Below are 18,256 nucleotides of genomic sequence, written 5' to 3'. Positions count from 1 at the left end.
GGAAAGGTAGTGGAGGCGAGAGCAGAAAGGACTCAGGGGAGAAAATGGAGGCAGAGAGGGTAGGCGGGGAAAAAACAGGATGGAAGGGGGGGAAAAAGGAGCCCGGGGAAAGGACAAAGGAAAGGAGAGGGAGGTGAGGATCAGAGTTGATAGGAGGGATAAATGGAAGGAGAGAGGGAATTATCCAGGAGGGAGAGTTGATGGAAGCCACCTTGGGAAAAGAGATGTAGGGTGTAGAGATGGAGGGTAGGGGGGACACAACAGTGAAGGAGCGGCAGAGGGCGGGGGTTGGAGAGGAGAGGAGCAACCAGGGGATGAGGGGGATCAAGGCACCGGGAGGTGTAGAGTATGCGGATATGTTCGAGGAATAGGAACAGATGGCGGAAAGGAATCAGGTCATAGAGGATCCGCGTGGGGACAGGAGGCGTATATGGAAGGCAAGGCAGAGTGCGTGGTGCTCGAGGATCTGGAGTGACTTATAGAATCTGAGGGGAAGGGGGGTCAGATATCCAGCCGGGACTGGCATAACAGAGGATGGGACGAATTGAGGATTTGTAGGAGTGGAGGATGGTAGAGGGGTTCAACCCCCATGTCCGGCCTGAGAGGAGTTTGAGGAGTCTGAGGGTGGTTGTGGGCTTTGGATTAGAGTGGAGATGAGGTATCCAGGTGAGATGATGATCAATGGTGAGGCCAAGGTAGGTGAGGGTGGGGGAGAGATGGACAGGACAGGTGCAGATGGTAAGGGAGAAATCAAGGAACCGGAAGGAGTGAGTGGTACGACCTACAGTAATTGCCTGGGTCTTGTAAGGACTGATTTTCAGGAGCCACTGGTTACATAATGCGGCAAAAAGGTCAAGGTGATTCTGGAGAAGGTGTTGCGACTGTTGGAGGATAGGAGGGAGGGCAAGGAATGCGGTGGCATACTGCAGGAGGTGTACTGGAGGGGAGGGTTGGGGGATATCTGCCGTTTACAGGAGGTAGATGAGAGGGGAGAGGACAGAGCCCTGGGGCACACCTGCAGAGGGGTAGAAGATGGGGGAATTGGCGTTATGGATGGTAATGTAGTAGGGGCAGCAGGAGAGGAAGGAGGCAATCAGATGGACGTAGTTGAGAGGAAGAGCAGAAGTCTGGAGTTTAAACAGGAGACCGGGATGCCAGATACAGTCGTAGGTCTTTTCGAGGTCAAAGGAGACACAAATGGGAGAGTAACAGGAGTTAGGCTGGAGGGAGAGGAGACAAGTGAGGCGTAGGAGTTGGTCATCAGCAGAGAAGGAAGGTCGAAAGCCACATTGGGTGTTGGGAAGGAGGTGGTTTCGGTGGAGGTGGTGATGGATGCGCTGGGTAAGGATGGATTCCAAGAGCTTGCCGAACACTGAGGTGAGACATATAGGGCGATAGGAAGAGGCATCAGATGGCGGCTTGTTGGGTTTGGAGAACGTCAGGATACGGGAGGTTTTCCACAGGTCAGGGTAGAAGCTGGTGGCAAGGATTATGTTTGTAGAGGGTGGCAAGGACTGCAAGGAAGGAAGGAGGGCAGTGTTTGAGGTGGCAGTAGGTAACACGGTCATGGCCGGGAGCAGTGTTGTGTTTAGTGCGGAGTGTGAGGCTGATGTCCCGTGTAGTGATGGGAGTGTTAAGTTCAGGTGGTGGTATGTGGTCCAAGCACTAGAAGCTAGGAGCAAGGGGACTAACAGAGGTATTTGTACAGTCGATGACGTCGCGGAAGAGGGAATTATCAAATTGGGGATCATCTGGGATGGAAAAAACATTGGATAGGTGAGAGGCAAAGTGGTTTGCCTTACTGAGGTTGTCAGGACAGGGACGGCCATCAAGGAGGAGAGGGTACTGGGGGGTTGGGCGGTTCCCAGTAAATCAATAGAAAGCAGACCAATACTTGGAAGATTTTATCGGGAGCGCGGTGTTGAGTTGTGTACATGTCTGTCGCCATGCACGGCGTTTCCTCACAGTATGCAGGTTGTGGATGTGTTGGTGTAATTGCTGGTGGCAAGTGAGTGTGTCCCGGTCATGAGTGCAGAGAAAAGAGCAGTGTAGGTGGCGGGATTCATGAAGGAGAAGGACGACCTGTGGGGGCAGGGCTGGGCAGTGAGGGTGGGTGGATGGCTTTGGTAGGGATATGGGTGGCAGCAGCGTAGGACAAGGTCTGGTGCTGGAAGGCAGCAGTGCAGGAGGTATCATCAGGAGATTAGAGGGTAAGGTCATGGCCTTTGACCTGGGTGTGAATGGAGTCCCAGTAGGCATCCCAGTTGGCACGGGAGTAATCACGGACAAGTTTAGGAGGGATGTCAGGGCGATGAGAGGGAAAGGAATGGCAACCATTAGGGATAGTGAGGAGAACGGGAGCATGGTCACTGCCAATGAGGTCAAGGACATCAGCGGTGATGTGCCCAAGGAGGTTGGGAGAGGCAGGGATCACATTGGGAGTGGTGTTGGATTCGGGTCGGGTGTGCTGGGGGAGGGGAACCAGGTCTCTCTGGAGCGTGGTGATAAACCGATGCCACCCCTGGAGGTCGGCAGGAGCACGACTGTGGGTATTGAGGTCGGCAGCAATCACGTAGGTGGAGGAGGTGCAGTCAGTGTGGGCCAGGAAATCATACAGGATGGGGGTTCGAGGGTGGACATAAATGGTGGCACAGGTGATGGTAAGGGTGGGGAAGAAGAGGTTGAGGGTGAGATGCTCAGCAGGATTTTGAAAGTTTAATTATAATCACCCTGTATTTAGAGAAACCTGCATTTACTTCCTGTAAGACTATCAAGACTTAGTCCTAAATGAAATTCTATCTCCTTGGTGGATATAGCTTTTGGATTGGAACATAACCACTTGGTGTAGATTTCTAGTAGAGTGATGGATACAGGCATTCAACAGTACTGTTAGAAGTGAAGCATCAATTTTTGCCTGGTTATTGTGGCATTTAATAATCATTAAAAATTGTGGAGATACAAAATAATTTTATGCATTTTTATCATGGAAATGTGGCTCCAACAAGAACCATGTGCTGCCTACCTAAAATTCACTGTGAAATTCTACAGTAGTTGTGACATATATAAAATATTATCTGGCTGAAATTGAATCACATGCTAGTGAGTATTTCAATGGGTTTTGCAAATCACTTGCTATTTTTAAGTGCTCAAAAGAACAGTGAAGACATACTTTATAGTGCATGTATTTTCTCTTTTTTCACATGTAAATGCTAAGAAACATCACAGACTCATTTTTATGAGTAATTCATATCTCTGTACATTGCTTCTTCATTTCTTTCCTTCTTTGTTTCTTTATTTTTAAATAATTGCACAAACGACACTATAACTGAGAAACTGTTCATTTGGCCACAGAGTGGACTGAATATCTGCCTTGAAAGATTGGAGAAAGACAAATTTTAAGTGTGTCTTATTTTCGGTTTGCTTCAACACATTAATGTTTTGGTCTTGTATCATGTAAGAAAGTAGTAGTTGCTTTATGAATTCATCTATGTGATATATTTAACCCCCTCTAAAATAGTATTTGAGATTCAAATGTTATTACAGAGTCTTACTGGGCACATACAAGAAAAGATACGTCCATTGGTGGTGCCAGCTATTCTTGAACATGAACCCAAATGGAGCTTGTCAAGTATACAGCCATTGGAGACACTCTTGCAGGAATTAAATTCTATTCATAAAATTATGCAGTGCCATAGTGTTGACTCAGAGATTATTCTCCAGATATTTAGGCAGGTGAGGTGCCAAATTTTTTTTAGCAGTTAACTATATAGCCCTTGGCTAGAATGAATCTGATATTTACACTTGGTTTTTAAAGTATTGTGCATAATACAGATTGCGGTCTCAAGTGAACTGCAAAATAAAAACAAAAGAAACTGTCTCTAAAAATGTTACCATATTATATGAACTTGTGTATTTTTCTTTTACAGATTTTTTACTTCATCTGTGCCATTTCACTGAATAACCTACTGCTTCGAGAGGATTTGTGTCATTTGACTAAAGGATGGCAGATAAGGCATAATCTGTCACATCTTGAACAGTGGTGGTGTGACACAACAAGAAAGTCATTGCCCGTCTTCTCAATAGATTTTTTGAAGGTTAGAGTTGTTTGTTTATGTCACTTTTTACAAATGTATCTAACTTTTGCAGTAATTACTAACCAAACAAAAACTTTATGCAACCAGAACTCTGTTTTTATACAGTAAGGTACACTGGAATGTTTTCCTGACCTCCATATGAATTTTTCTGTAGTTATTGTATTTTTAATGGTAGTTTTTTATGCAGTTTTATTATCAGAATCTTCTGCTGTCATATTAATACAGCTTTGTTACACACACACACACACACACACACACACACACACACACTGTATATGCTGTTCTCCAATGACTCAGTGCCTGTACTGTTCCATGAGTGGTCTCCACTCCTAGATTATTAACATTCTGGCAGAACTTTCCTTACTATATTTTTGTCAGATCATTAGTTTTTTTATCAATGCTGTACTAATTTCTAAGATAGATTCTATTGTTTTATGCAAGGATGAATCTAAAAATTAACATAACATTGTGTGTAAAAAGGCTTTCACTTATGGAATCTATTCTGTTTTGCCAAATGAATCAGATTATCAATTTAGGGAAACTCATACTGTTGCTTTCAATCCTATATTTTGTCAGAAAGGTAAAACTGTTTTAGACTGTTCCATAACTGAAGATGAGCTTTCATCTGATTAGGTTGCAAAATTCTATTTACCTGGTTCTTTGTTGCAATTGGTTTTGAACAGTGTTGAAGTCTCATTTCTTGCTGAACTGAGAGACCATACTGAGAACTGATCTCAGGAAGAAGAGATTTAAATAATGCAAACAAGACAACCCAATATTTTGGCACTACATTGTAGGTGGTGGCCAGTTAAAGTTTCATAGTTCACAGTATATGCAGATAAAAGAAAGAACATCTCCTGTTTTGTAATTCCATAAAGAAGTAAAATCACCTAACTAATACACGGCTTCAAAGATTTGAACACAGTTCACAGTGGCAGAATATATGGTGACAGAATTATGATTGTATCAGTGCACATGACAGGATTTACAGTATTGTTACCTGCATACTTAACACAAAACATCAAACAGTTTGCATATCTTTAGTACTTTTGACGTTAATGTTTACTAGTTCACCAGTGATTTCAAAATTCAAAGATATTTCACAGTTTCATATTTTTTACAGACACTGTTGTTGAGCATAGTATACGAAGGCACAAAATTTCACCATAACCGTCACAGAAAGGTGAGCCCTAGGCAAGCAATATGCAGGCTTTAACAAGAAGTGACACATATATGTTATTCATGTGTCATTCTAACTTGATCTGAAATAGAGATGTTAGCAGTGTGTTTCTCAGATGTGAACTTTCCTGCGATCTGACACAGAGATGTTAACTGTACACTGGCCAACTGTGAACACGCAATTTTCAGAGGGAGTTGACTACATAAAGACAGACTTAAGGTAAAAAACTAAACTCTGTCTGACCAGGCCTTTGAAGTTCCAATGGTACTGACTGACCACCACATGATCCTCAGCTGATAGGCATCACTGGATGCAGATATGGAGTAGTATGTGGTAAGCATACTGCTCTCCCAGCCATTGTCAGTTTTCATGACCAGAGCCACTACTGCCCAGTCAAGTAGCTCCTCACTTGGTCTCACAAGGGCTGAGTGTACCTTGCTTGCCTATAGCGCTTGACAGGTGTGGATGGTCACCCACCTAAGTGCTAGCCAAGCCCAACAGCTCATAACTTTGATGATCTGACAGAAACCAGTGTTACGTCTGTGACAAGGCCATTGGCTGAGAGATGTAAGAACATGATGTGAATTCTGAAATTACATAATGCTTTGAAATTCAGCTAGGCTAGATTTTACCATTTAGCATGCATTCTAAGACTTCACTATCATTTGTTTATGGAAAATGTTCAGCTTAGTAATTCACAAAAGTACAACAAACATAACTATTACACTGTTTCTGAAATCCCCCATTAACAAGTATAACATCCATCTTGAAATAAATAATTTATTATTCTAAATTATTCCAAATCATAATTACTAACTGGATTAATTAACGGGATATGATGTCTGATTCAGAAAAAAATTATAGCTCTAAACTTATATTATCATAATTTGGAATCTTACAGTCATTAAAGCAAAATAGGTGATTGACATTTGGAGAATTTGAACTTCTGATGATGATTATCTTGTAAGTAAATTACTTTTAGCTGATTCCAAACACTGTCTTGAAGAGATGGGAATGCCTGATTTCTAATGAGTGATAACAATACCTCTTTTGCTGTATAGTACATCACTAAGTTCTTCCATTACATGATGTTCTCATAACTTTAATTACTGTAAAATGGGGTGTCTTGAGACACAGGAGTGATTTGAGACAGAACAACATATATTCATAATACTATATTTTATCACTATTTAGTTCATATAACAAATATTTTTATTCTTTGATTGGTTTGCATGTAACATCAACTTCCACACTGAGGTTACTTTATTTTTATAAGAATAATTTTGGCAACCTCATGTGATTTGTTAACAGGAAGGAGAATATTATCTTTTTTCTATGTCCATCCTTGTAATAGATTGTTGCAAGAACTCTGGCTATCCATTATGAAATGAAAACTAAAACACCTGCAGCCATCTCTTTTGCATTCAATTTTTTTATGCAACCAGTTTCAGAGTTCCATTACACCATATTAACCCTGGAATAGTCATGTGGATGATATATGTCACCCTGAAATTTCCTTTTTTCTTACATTATCAGCTGTATGGGTTGTCCAAGGATACAGGGTACTTTTCTGGCTCAATATTATGTAAAAATCAATGCCTATTTCTTTCAGGCACTGTTTATAATGTGTATGTTTTACAGATTTTTTTGTTGATATCAGGTAATGCAGCACACTTTCTAAACAAATTAGAATTATTTTGAATATTTTTGAACCTGCTTAGGGTTGTTAAAAAAATTACAAAGAAATTGATACAATTTGTTTCCGAAATGCTTACTCAAATTGAGGTACCATTTAATCCAATGTTAAACATTTGAAGAAGATCAAATTTTTACCAGATATGCATGACATGATGGCTGAGGTACTAGACCTTTTTAATTCCACCTACTATGCATATTACAAGGATAAAAAATATCACATCTGACATTTTAATTTTTATAATTTTTTTCCTAATAAAAATGTTATTTTTCCTATAATTTAGTTGATTCTGCAATGAAGCTTAGGTCTACTACATAAGTATGGACTATTGCAAGATACAGAAAAAAATAAGAGCAATGCTTTATAAACTTTAGGAAATATTTGTACCTGAATTCTGAAAAACATAACTTGTGGGAAATTGCGAATGAAGATATGAGTCTAATTAAAATGTGCCTCAGAACATTCCTCAAGCATAGTGTTCATCTGCAGCATTTCTTCATCTTCAAGCTTCCTCTTGGCTTTCCTTTTAGCACTTTTTGCTTCTTTGGTAACTTGAAGAGTGACTCTTTCACCTTCATGCACCTGTTGCCTGTGGCACGCAAGCAATTGATCTTCCATATTAGAGCCACATTTTATGCCTAAATTTCTCAGGACTTCCAACCTTCCTATCACTCCATCATTGAAACATATCGCTGCATCTAGTATACCAACTTTTAACATATATAGTCCTACAAAAACATTCTTGGGTAATCTTTTACATATGCAATGATTGAAACTTTCATTTACTATGCAAAAAATGGTCACTCAGGTCTCTAAATATTGGTTTTATTTAATTCATGACAGGCTCAGGAAGAGAATGCTTGTGATGGTATATTTAACCACTTACTTTTGCTTTTTGGTAACCACACCAAGAATCTGCTCCTTTAGGGCAAAGTCCATGAACAGGGTGGTTATCTGTCGACAACTTATGAAATTAGGTGGCCCATACAGCTTTTCTCATTGCTGTGCCATCATTCAGAGGTGCAGTTCATCTAATAGCCTGTCCATAATAAATCTGAAGAAGATCTATTTCAGTTTCTGTCAATCTGCATTGGCCAGATAGAGATTTTTCATTAGATAGCAACTTTCCCTTCATTTCTCTTCATAGCTTCTTCAGTCAAGCACCTATCCTCTTTTGCATGTCCACAACACTCCAGTTTTGTTACCAAGGTATCACCATAAACATTGAACTCATTAATTTTATTGAAAGCTTTAGAGTCCCCATCGCTATTCATGACCGTAACTTTAAAATTTGAAATATATAGCTCATTTTTCATTTGAAACCTTATAATGTATATATCAATGTAATCAGGGAAGATTATAGAATTTAATAAAGTTATTAAAATTTTTTGATTTTTCTACCATTTATAAGTACTCTGTATACTTAAAGATCAGCACTCCACTATTGTTGTTTGAACATGGCTCTTCTTAGGGGGTACAAAGCTCAATTTATCCACATTGTGTGCTCTGGTTGACAACTGCCACCCATCTGACTATTGATGTTACCATTTCTGTTTCTATTTCAATAAGTAACTTATTTATTTTTCAGTGTTTAATGCCTATACTATTGGGCTTATACTAAATATTGCAGTAGTATGCTTCACATTGCATTTATATTTCTATTCATTTTTTTTACATTTTATTTGAATCTTTACAGTCATGGTTACTAGTAATATTCAAATGTCTGTACCAAATAAAAGGGGAATGTCTAGGAAACATCAAATCCAGTAACAGTGTTGTATTCGTTTGATGAACTCAGTGATGCAGAGGAGGATCTCATCTTCTAGGGTGATTCTGAAGATGAGCAACACAATTTACTCCTCAGAGTCCACCATACAACTACTGAGCAAGAGATTTCAAAGGATAAAGAAGAGGAGTTTTAACTGGTGATGCAAATGAAACATATTACTTGTGTAAACATAAGACCCCAAAATGGCTGAAACAGAAGCCCCCAAACAACACACATACTCAAGCATACAGTATAATTACACATCGGCATAGACCATAGAAAGGAGGTCGAGAAATAAATTCTGAAGATGGCTTGTTTTGGTTTACTGTTACCATTTTGGGGTAATTGTTCTTTTTGGCAATTCATACCTAGCAAACATGCTAAGTACAGGCTGCATACATTTGCTTTAGTTGATGCTAAATATATACAGTAACAGAAGGAACCTATGTTGATTCACAGCCTGATGCACCTTATAAACAAAGCAGTAGCCCACATAATGTAGTAATAGGAATGGTGGAGCCAACTGCAGATGCTAACAGAAATGTGACCACCAAAAACTGATTTTTGATGCATTCTCTTACTGAAGTCTCAAAGATAATGGTCTTACATGGCCAAAATAAACATGAGTAACCTTGGAGTTTCTTCCTGATAAACAGAAAAATCTTCAATTTTGAGCTTTCAAAAGGACAAGACACTTGTCATACTAATCCATGAGGAATAAAGCTGTCCTTGTTATTTGTACAATGCACCACGCCTGTGTTATCTACAGTTATACAGGGGATGGTCAAATATCTGAGATGATAACATTTTACAACATGACAAAAGCTGGCATGGATTTGGATTTACCAGCTGTCTCAGAAAATGATGTGGCATGAAATACAAGTCACTGGCATATGGTAGTATTCTAAAATCTACTAAATTTAGCTGCAATAAATAATTTTTCATTTATAAATTGGATAAAAATTAAGATGAAGCAGTGGAGAGAACTACTTTCCTAACCACTGTTGTGAGGAAACTTATGAAGCACCAAATAGAAAGGAGATGTCAAGCACCACATGTTCCTAAGGAGATCAGGAGACATGGAATTTCATTTCTTTGAATGAAAGAGACTGCAAACAGCTCACAAGAGGAAAGATAGGGAAAAGGAGTAAGATGTTATGAGTATGGTAGATCATGGGATAAATCAACCAGGAAGTGGTGTGTTAAGTGCTACAAGCGGACCTGCCTCGATAATTTGTACCAGTTGTTTGGACAGTGCAGTGCAGTGTGTCAGAAGGCAATTTTGGAAATATTGGTTTAATTGTATTAGTGAGACTCATATACAGGTGTATAGTTCACAAACTACACTTTTTCATTTTACTGCAGTATAAGTTCAATTTTGTTTGTTTTCATTAAAATAGGTAATGTGTGGATATTTTAATAAATACAGCACAATCATTATGCAAGTATTTATCATATTTTGTTTCACTGTTGTTCAAATAACATTATAAACAACCATCGGTGACAGCTGTCACACACTCAACGAATTACATAACAAAAATTCACATGACTACTGCAGGGTTAAGGCCTCTTGACTAACATAAGTTGGGAGCAATCTGATCTTGTGTGCAGTCATAACAGGAGCCAATATTAAATAACAGGTGTCCTTAGATCTCTGGTTCACGCAACATCATCCCTTCACTCATCAATTGATGGTATAGTTTCGTATAAACCAGAAATCTACAGATATTGGTTATTTAATATTGGCTCCTGTTATGACAGCACAGGAGATTGGATTCCTGCCAATTTTGTTGGTCAGGGGTCCTGAAGATGGTGTTGTGATGGAACATCGGAACTGGTTGAGTAAATAAGCTAAATGGGAAAGAGGTGGCTGCATGTGTTTTAATCATTTAATATCATCTTTGGCAGTAATTCCAAAACTTTCTGTATTTTAATAGGTGAAAAATAATTTCCGTGGATTAAAACTTTCTGGTAAGTGGCTTTAAGGTTATCAGACAAATACACAGTAATTACAATAATGGCATTTTTATGAAAGTATAAAATATGGAAATTATTTATATTGAACAGGAACTTACCTGAGATGGCTTAAGACAGTTGTTGTGTAGACATAACCTCATTACTACTCAAGATCTGTAATTTGGGTGCTGCAGCAAACACTACACATCTATGTTAAAAGAGCTGGCACATGCTAATATGTGAATAGCAGCATATAAAATTTGAACAAGGCCCTTGAAGGTGTAAAAAAATGCCATGTGAGCATTTGCAGAGCTGCTGAGAAATATTCCATACAGAAGTCTAAGCTTTCTTGTGCACTTAATGAATTCATATTATGAAAACTGATGGACAAACTTCATTGGCTTCAACAGAAGATACTTTTATGCAAAGAGAGACAACCTCACGAAATCAAAACAACACCCACTTGTAAACGGGAAGTAAGCACACGCAAAGTAAACATGATGCCTGTAAGCAAAATGTCAACTGAATCAATGCGAGTACCAGACTGCCTCACTAAGTGAGATGCATGTGTCTAAATACATGACAGGGTATGTTTCTATTGGCCACTGGGACCATGTGCTCCACAGTGGCACCCTAATGTTAGATTCGGGGCATGGAGCGCACGCAGCCATGCCTTACGGTGTGACTGCTGCAGTGACCTCTAGTGGTCATAGAGTTCTGAGCTGTCTGGCGCAGATTCGAAACCTGTGGTGCTAGATACCAGATCCCTCCCCCCCTGAAACTTGTGCCTAGGATTGAAAACATCCCAGATGGTGCCGTGATGGCTGGCAGAAGGGAGAAGACCCAGGCTCATCAACTGCCGGTGCTGAGGAGGAAGGGACGTCCGAGGTGTCCATGATGGCTGACCGAGAGGCCAGGGCATTGGAGGGAGCCTCCGATCCACCTGGGGACAGGGAGGGCCAGTGGCAGACTCACGAGGAGGTGGCAACCGGTGGCAGTGGTGGTGACTCGAGGACCACGTCTGTACCCAAAGAAGGTACAGGAGGAGGTGGCGGTGGGAGACCCACAGGGGTACACGAGCAGAGCTGGTTATAATGGCAGCAACTGAACTTTTTGATGTCTGCACTGATGTCACACACTGCCCATGGGCTATGATGACAGTGGCGGGTGTCCAACCCGCCTTTATCCCGTACACGTGGGCCCACGTGGCTGTGCCAGAGGCGTAAAGCTGAGAGGGCCGGGAGTGGGGGTGGGAGAGTGACGGCAACAGAAAATGGAGCAGAGTCAGCAGCTGTCGCCCACGGAGGAGCTCCGCCAGACTATGTTTGTCAGTTGGCATGGTGCGATATGTGCTCAAGAACAGGGTGAGGGCCGACGTGATTGGAGATGTTTTGATCACCTTTGTCAACTATTGTTTAAATGTGCGGACAAGCCTCTCTGCTGCACTGTTGGAGGAAGGGTGGAAGGGCGGGCTACAAATATGTTTGATACCGTTGGCCTGACAGAAGTCATGGAAGGAGATGCCATGAATCTGGGGACATTATCGGAGACCATTGTGTGAGGCAGGCCCTCAATGGCGAGAACCTGGGCTAGGGCCATGAGTGTGGCCTCTGTGGTGGTGGACGCCATGCAGATGATGTACGGGTATTTGGAGTGGGCATCAACGATAAGTAACCACATGGACCCCAAAAATGGGTCCACAAAATCGAGATCGATGCTATTCCAGGACCAGCGAGGCACAGGCCAGGGTGTGAATGACTGAGAGGGAAGGGGGGGGGGGACCTTGCCTGGTGATGTGCATACACAGTGCACCCGTGGACCAGGTGGTCTATATCGCCATCGGTGTCGGGCCAATACACACGCTGGCGAGCCAAAACTTTCATGCGGGACATACCCCAGTGCCCGCGTTGTAACAAACTGAGCACGTGACGTCAAAAAGCTGGATGGATGACTACCCTATGGGAATCCGATTCTGTGGCCAACAGAAGGACATCATTGATCATGGAGACCCCGTGGGACTGGTGGCACCAGGGGCTGAAGTCGGTTCACATCCAATGAGTAATATAGGAGGGCCAACTATGGACCATGCAGTGGAGAACCTGCCACAAGATAGGGTCTCGGTGTGTAGCCATGGCAATGTGAGCAGCCACAAGAGGTAGACCATCCAGTGCATCCTGGCAGGCAGAATCAATGTGAAAGCAGAGGAACTCCTGTTGGTCAAACGCAGGATCGGGGCCTTCTGGGAGACGTGACAAAGTGTCTGCATTAACATGGTGGGTGGTGGGCTTATACTGGATGGTATAAGTGTAATTCCACAAAAATAATGCCCACCACTGCAGATGCTGAGCCGTCCACTCTGGAAGGTGAGAGTGGGGTCCAAAAAGCTTAACTAAGGGTTTATGGTCTATCAGGAGGGCGAACTTGGCCCCAAAGAGATAGATGTGAAATTTTTGGACGGCGAACACTATCGCCAGGGCTTCCTTTTCAATCTGGGAGTAGTTCTGTTGTGCTGGGGTTAACGTCTTAGATGCATAGGCGATGGGCTGTTCTGAGCCATTGGTATTCCGATGTGCGAGGACTGCCCCAATGCTGTATGCCGACACATTAGCTGCCACGACAAAGTGGCGGTCTGGAGAGAAAGGAGTAAGGCGAGTAGCGGACTTCAGCATCGTCTGTAAATAGAGTAAAGCTGGGTCACAGGCAGGAGTCCAGTCAAAATTCACCCCTTTGCGATGCGAGGGGTTGAGCAATGGAGGCAACGTGGGGTAAAAACCTTAAGTAATAAGTAACCTTGCCAAAAAACACCTGGAGTTGAGATAAGTCCTTAGGATGAGGAAGGGCCTCAATGGCTGTGACATTGTGATCCGAAGGGTGAATGCCATCTTTGTTAAGCCAGTGGCCTAAGTATTCCACATCTGGTTGAAAAAAACAACACTTGTCAAGCCGACAGCGTAAACCTGCAGATTGCAGAGCATGAAATAGGCTGTGTAAGCTGCTCCAGGAACGGCTGGAAAATTGCTGGCATCAAAGAGACACTAAATGGAAGGTGCTTGTACTTTTATAAACTGAAAGGTGTGTTGATAACCATGATGTTCTGGGAATCAGCATGCAAGGGTAACTGGTGGTATGCCTCAGTCAGGTCGATCTTAGAAAAGTACTCGCCGCCCACAAGCTTGGTGAGAAGGTCTTTCTGTCTGTCAATGGGGTAAGTGTCTACTAAGGACTGAGCATTGACAATAGCGCCGAAGTCCCCACACAGTCGAAGAGACCCACTGGGTTTCCGTATGACCACCAATGGTGTCGCCCAAGCACTGTAATTGGTGGTATGCCTCAGCCTGGAGCCAATCAAGTTCCTGATTGACTGCTGGCCTGGGAAAAGTGAGGCTGCACAACTGGCCAAAGTGTGATGTGGGCCTGAAAACATGAAGCACACCCAAGATCCATTGCAAACAATGATGCAAGAGCTGAGCACAGATCTTCCAAATCCTGAAAGGGAACAGCCATGGAAACAACCTTAATTTCATTGTAAATGGAAAAGCTAAACAGTGGAAACACAACCAGACCAAAAATATTTGATGCCGACAGATGGTCAACGACAAATAGGGTAAGGAGCCGTGGAACATGTTTGTATGTCGCCTGGACGACGAAGTGCCCACGGAGAGGAATGGAACCATCGCCATAGGCGACCAAACACAGAGAGGGAGGTTACAATGCAGGGGAGCCCAGGTGGGTACATGTCACAATATTAATCAGGGAGATGGTGGCCCCAGTTTTGACCTGAAAACTGACATCCTCAGTAAAAAGGTGGAGTGTGAGGAATAGCTTCTGTGCTGGTGGGTTCTCCAGTGGGACAACCGAATGCAGAGCATTTACTGTAACCTGAGACCCAGCAGGGGCAGGACAGGAGGGAGTAGAGTGACTACAACAAATAGATCAGATGTGGCCCCCCTTCTCACACAGCATGCACGTTTTCCAGCAGTGGGGGCAATCAGTGAAAGGGTGTGGGTAAAGCACTGTGGGCAAGATGGAAGCGAGCCGCATGACTGGCGATGAGGGGTGACTGGAGGCTCTGATGCCTTAGAGACATCAGACAAAGAGGAGTCCCGACGGAGCTGGCCTCTGTTGGCCAGGCCACATCTACGTTGTGAAGGCGGAACCTGCAGAGATGCATCTATTGCTGCCACTTGCGGCCGCGCCATGAGATGCTCGGTAGCCACCTGAGCAATTTCAAATGAGTGGGCAATGCAGAGAATCTCTTCCAATGAGGGATTATTGAGTTTCAACGCTGCAGTGGGGACCTCAGGATCAATATCCAGCTGAACCACCACATCCCGGATCAGGGAGACTGCATACGAAGCCTTACACTGCTGATTGATGTATGTAAAATCAAATCGACGGCTGAGACCCTGCAACTCCGTGACCTAGGAACAATATGACTGACCAGGCTGTTAATGGCAATGGTGGAACTCCAGCCAAGAGGCGACCACATGGTAGCACTGTGAATAATAGTTTGTCAGCAAACGGCATATTTCCTGGAAAGAGAGAGCCACAGGATCGGACAAGGGTGCCAACTTGCAGACAAGAAAGAATGTGACTGGGGAAGGCCAAGACAAAAACAACGACCACTGCAAGTGGTCACCCGTGACTTGGAAAGCCGTGAAATGTTGTTTCAGTTGATGTAAGTATGTTTCCCATTCTTCTTTAGTGTCATTAAATGGTGGGAACGACGGTGGATGTGGGAAAGCATCAGTCACCCAAGGTCTCAGAAGCTGTTGCGGTATTGCATCCCGGGCAACGACTTTGTCTGTAAGGAATTGCATTGACTGTTGTAAGATGTCTAACTGGAGCTGCTGCTGCTGCATGAGCTTCTGCTGTTGTTCCAGAAGACAGACCAACTTAGCCTCCATGCTAACAACTACTACCGATGGGACCCGTCACTGAACCAACAAGACGGATGAATGGGAATGGAAGGAGAAGCACGATGACAGACAACCGAGCAAGGCACCAAGATCAACAATAGAGTATTAAGCAATGGGGTCACAAGAGACAACCACACAAAATCAAAACAATGCCCACTCATAAATGGAAAGTAAGCACACACAAAGTAAACACGATGTCTGTAAGCGAGATGTCAACTGAATCAACGCGAGTACCAGACTGCCTCGCTGAGTGAGATGCAGCCACCTAAATACATGACAGGGTACATCACTATTGGCTGCTGTGACCATGCACTCCACAGTGACGCCCTCACATTAGACTCAGGGCCAGGAGCGTGCGCAGCCACAGCCTATGGCGCTGCTGCTGCAGCAAACTGTAGTGGTCATAGAGTTCCGTGCTGTCTAGCACAGATTTGAAACCCACAGCACTTGGTACCAGATTTACCTCTTCATCTTTGGTACATTTGGTCATCAGGTGGCCCCAGAGAAGCAGGTTCTGTGAACACAAAATCTGGGTGGATAGAACAGAAGATCTTTGAAGAATGGTTTTTGCCACCAGCTTACCTGTATTTTGAGAGTCAGGATTCACCACAGTCACTCATAGGGGATAATCTATTTCCTCACATGTCTCAGACTTAACAGCAAAATGCAGAGAGGAAAATATAAAATTTATTTGCCTGCCAAAGAATTCAACTCATCTTTCTCAGCCTGTTGATGTATCTTCCTTCATACCATTCAAGCAACACTGGCATGAGGTTTTGATGCAATAGAAGATTAAATGAAATAGAGGAGCTGTGTCTAATTATAGGCTGCCAGCAATGTTAAAAAAGCTGTTTTCAAGAACTGAAGGATCAGGAGATAGCAGAAGATCAGGTTTCGAAAATTGTGGACTCATTCCTGCGAATTGCCAGAAGATACTGGCCCAAATTTGAACTATGGGTACAGGTAACAGTAGCACCAATGAAGACAGGAATTCAATTGCAGAAAAACTGAAGGGAAGTATGTTTGACCTTTTGAAGAGGTTGCACTCTGGGGGTAAAGAAAATGGTGCACTAAAAGAGAAGAATAGAAACTGAATTAAATAACAGTGTGTCAGATATTGAGCCTACTGAAGCCCATCTGGATTTCAGTAATGATACTGCTAAATGTGATGAACCTGAGGGTCCATCAGTGAAAGATATTAACAACAGTGACAATAACCTTTGGAACCCAGAATGTCAAGCTCCAGACCTTGTTAGACAGAATGATAATTTTTCCTGTGACAGTATAGCAAAAGGCAACTCATCTTTCTCAGCCTGTTGATGTATCTTCCTTCATACCATTCAAGCAACACTGGCATGAGGTTTTGATGCAATAGAAGATTAAATGAAATAGAGGAGCTGTGCCTAATTATAGGCTGCCAGCAATGTTAAAAAAGCTGTTTTCAAGAACTGAAGGATCAGGAGATAGCAGAAGATCAGGTTTCGAAAATTGTGGACTCATTCCTGCGAATTGCCAGAAGATACTGGCCCAAATTTGAACTATGGGTACAGGTAACAGTAGCACCAATGAAGACAGGAATTCAATTGCAGAAAAACTGAAGGGAAGTATGTTTGACCTTTTGAAGAGGTTGCACTCTGGGGGTAAAGAAAATGGTGCACTAAAAGAGAAGAATAGAAACTGAATTAAATAACAGTGTGTCAGATATTGAGCCTACTGAAGCCCATCTGGATTTCAGTAATGATACTGCTAAATGTGATGAACCTGAGGGTCCATCAGTGAAAGATATTAACAACAGTGACAATAACCTTTGGAACCCGGAATGTCAAGCTCCAGATCTTGTTAGACAGAATGATAATTTTTCCTGTGACAGTATAGCAAAAGGCAATTACCTCCTCATTGAAATGGGTGTGAATAGTGCATCAAAAAACTCAAATGACACTAAGAAATGTTTTGTGGGGAAAGTAGTCACAATTTCTGAAAATTACTGTAGGAAAGTCAAACAGAAATTTATGAGACAATATAAAAATAGTTTAGACTCTTTTGTATGGCTCCAAGTGGATGATCTGAGTTTTGTGAATCCTCATGAAATAAAAACCTGTCTATTTCAACTGCAAGAACTTAGATGTGGACGATGAAATATATATCTAATATTTGTTACAGGTAGCTGGACTATATGGGGGACAAGTGGAGAGATTGATTTAGTCTGGATTACATTTGGATTTTTTAAAACATTTACCAAAGAGAAAATCTGCATAAAACTGGTGATGACTGCACAAATGTTTCTCTTTTGATTGGTACACAGTTACTATAACAGTAATAGCATTGAAACAAGAATTACTTTCAGAAGCAAATATTTAAAAACAATACTGAAATAAACTTGAAAAAGGAACCAGCAACCTCTCAATTAAATAAATAAACTCCACAGTTTAATAATGCAAACAAAACTATATCCTATGATGAATTTTGATGAAGTGAAATGTTTATATTAATCTCTCTGCTGTGTACTATCTGTGTCTATGCCTTTGGTTGGTGACACAAAATAAAATACATGTGTCTTGTTATAGCAACTACATCGTGTGTATGCTTTATGTTGTGCCCTTTAGTTCTTTCTTGAAGTTTCTGCAATAGGTTATGGGCTCAGTA

At 42.2% G+C, this 18,256-nt stretch overlaps 1 protein-coding gene across 1 annotated transcript in view; it reads left to right on the top strand.

The window, feature by feature from the left end:
• Positions 1-3,362: 3,362 nt before the first annotated feature.
• The window catches only part of LOC124721124 (unconventional myosin-Va-like), a 49,183-nt gene continuing 34,289 nt past the window's right edge, over positions 3,363-18,256 (top strand). The window contains exons 1-2 of the mRNA XM_047245940.1: positions 3,363-3,732; positions 3,927-4,094. Coding sequence (XP_047101896.1) covers positions 3,532-3,732; positions 3,927-4,094 — 369 coding nt within the window. The 5' untranslated portion in view covers positions 3,363-3,531. The remainder of the gene's footprint in view (positions 3,733-3,926; positions 4,095-18,256) is intronic.

Source organism: Schistocerca piceifrons, chromosome X (assembly GCF_021461385.2).
Source record: "Schistocerca piceifrons isolate TAMUIC-IGC-003096 chromosome X, iqSchPice1.1, whole genome shotgun sequence".
NCBI classification, from domain to species: domain Eukaryota; kingdom Metazoa; phylum Arthropoda; class Insecta; order Orthoptera; family Acrididae; genus Schistocerca; species Schistocerca piceifrons.
The sequence above is the reverse complement of the archived record's forward strand: the minus strand, read 5'-3'. Positions and strand labels throughout refer to the sequence as shown.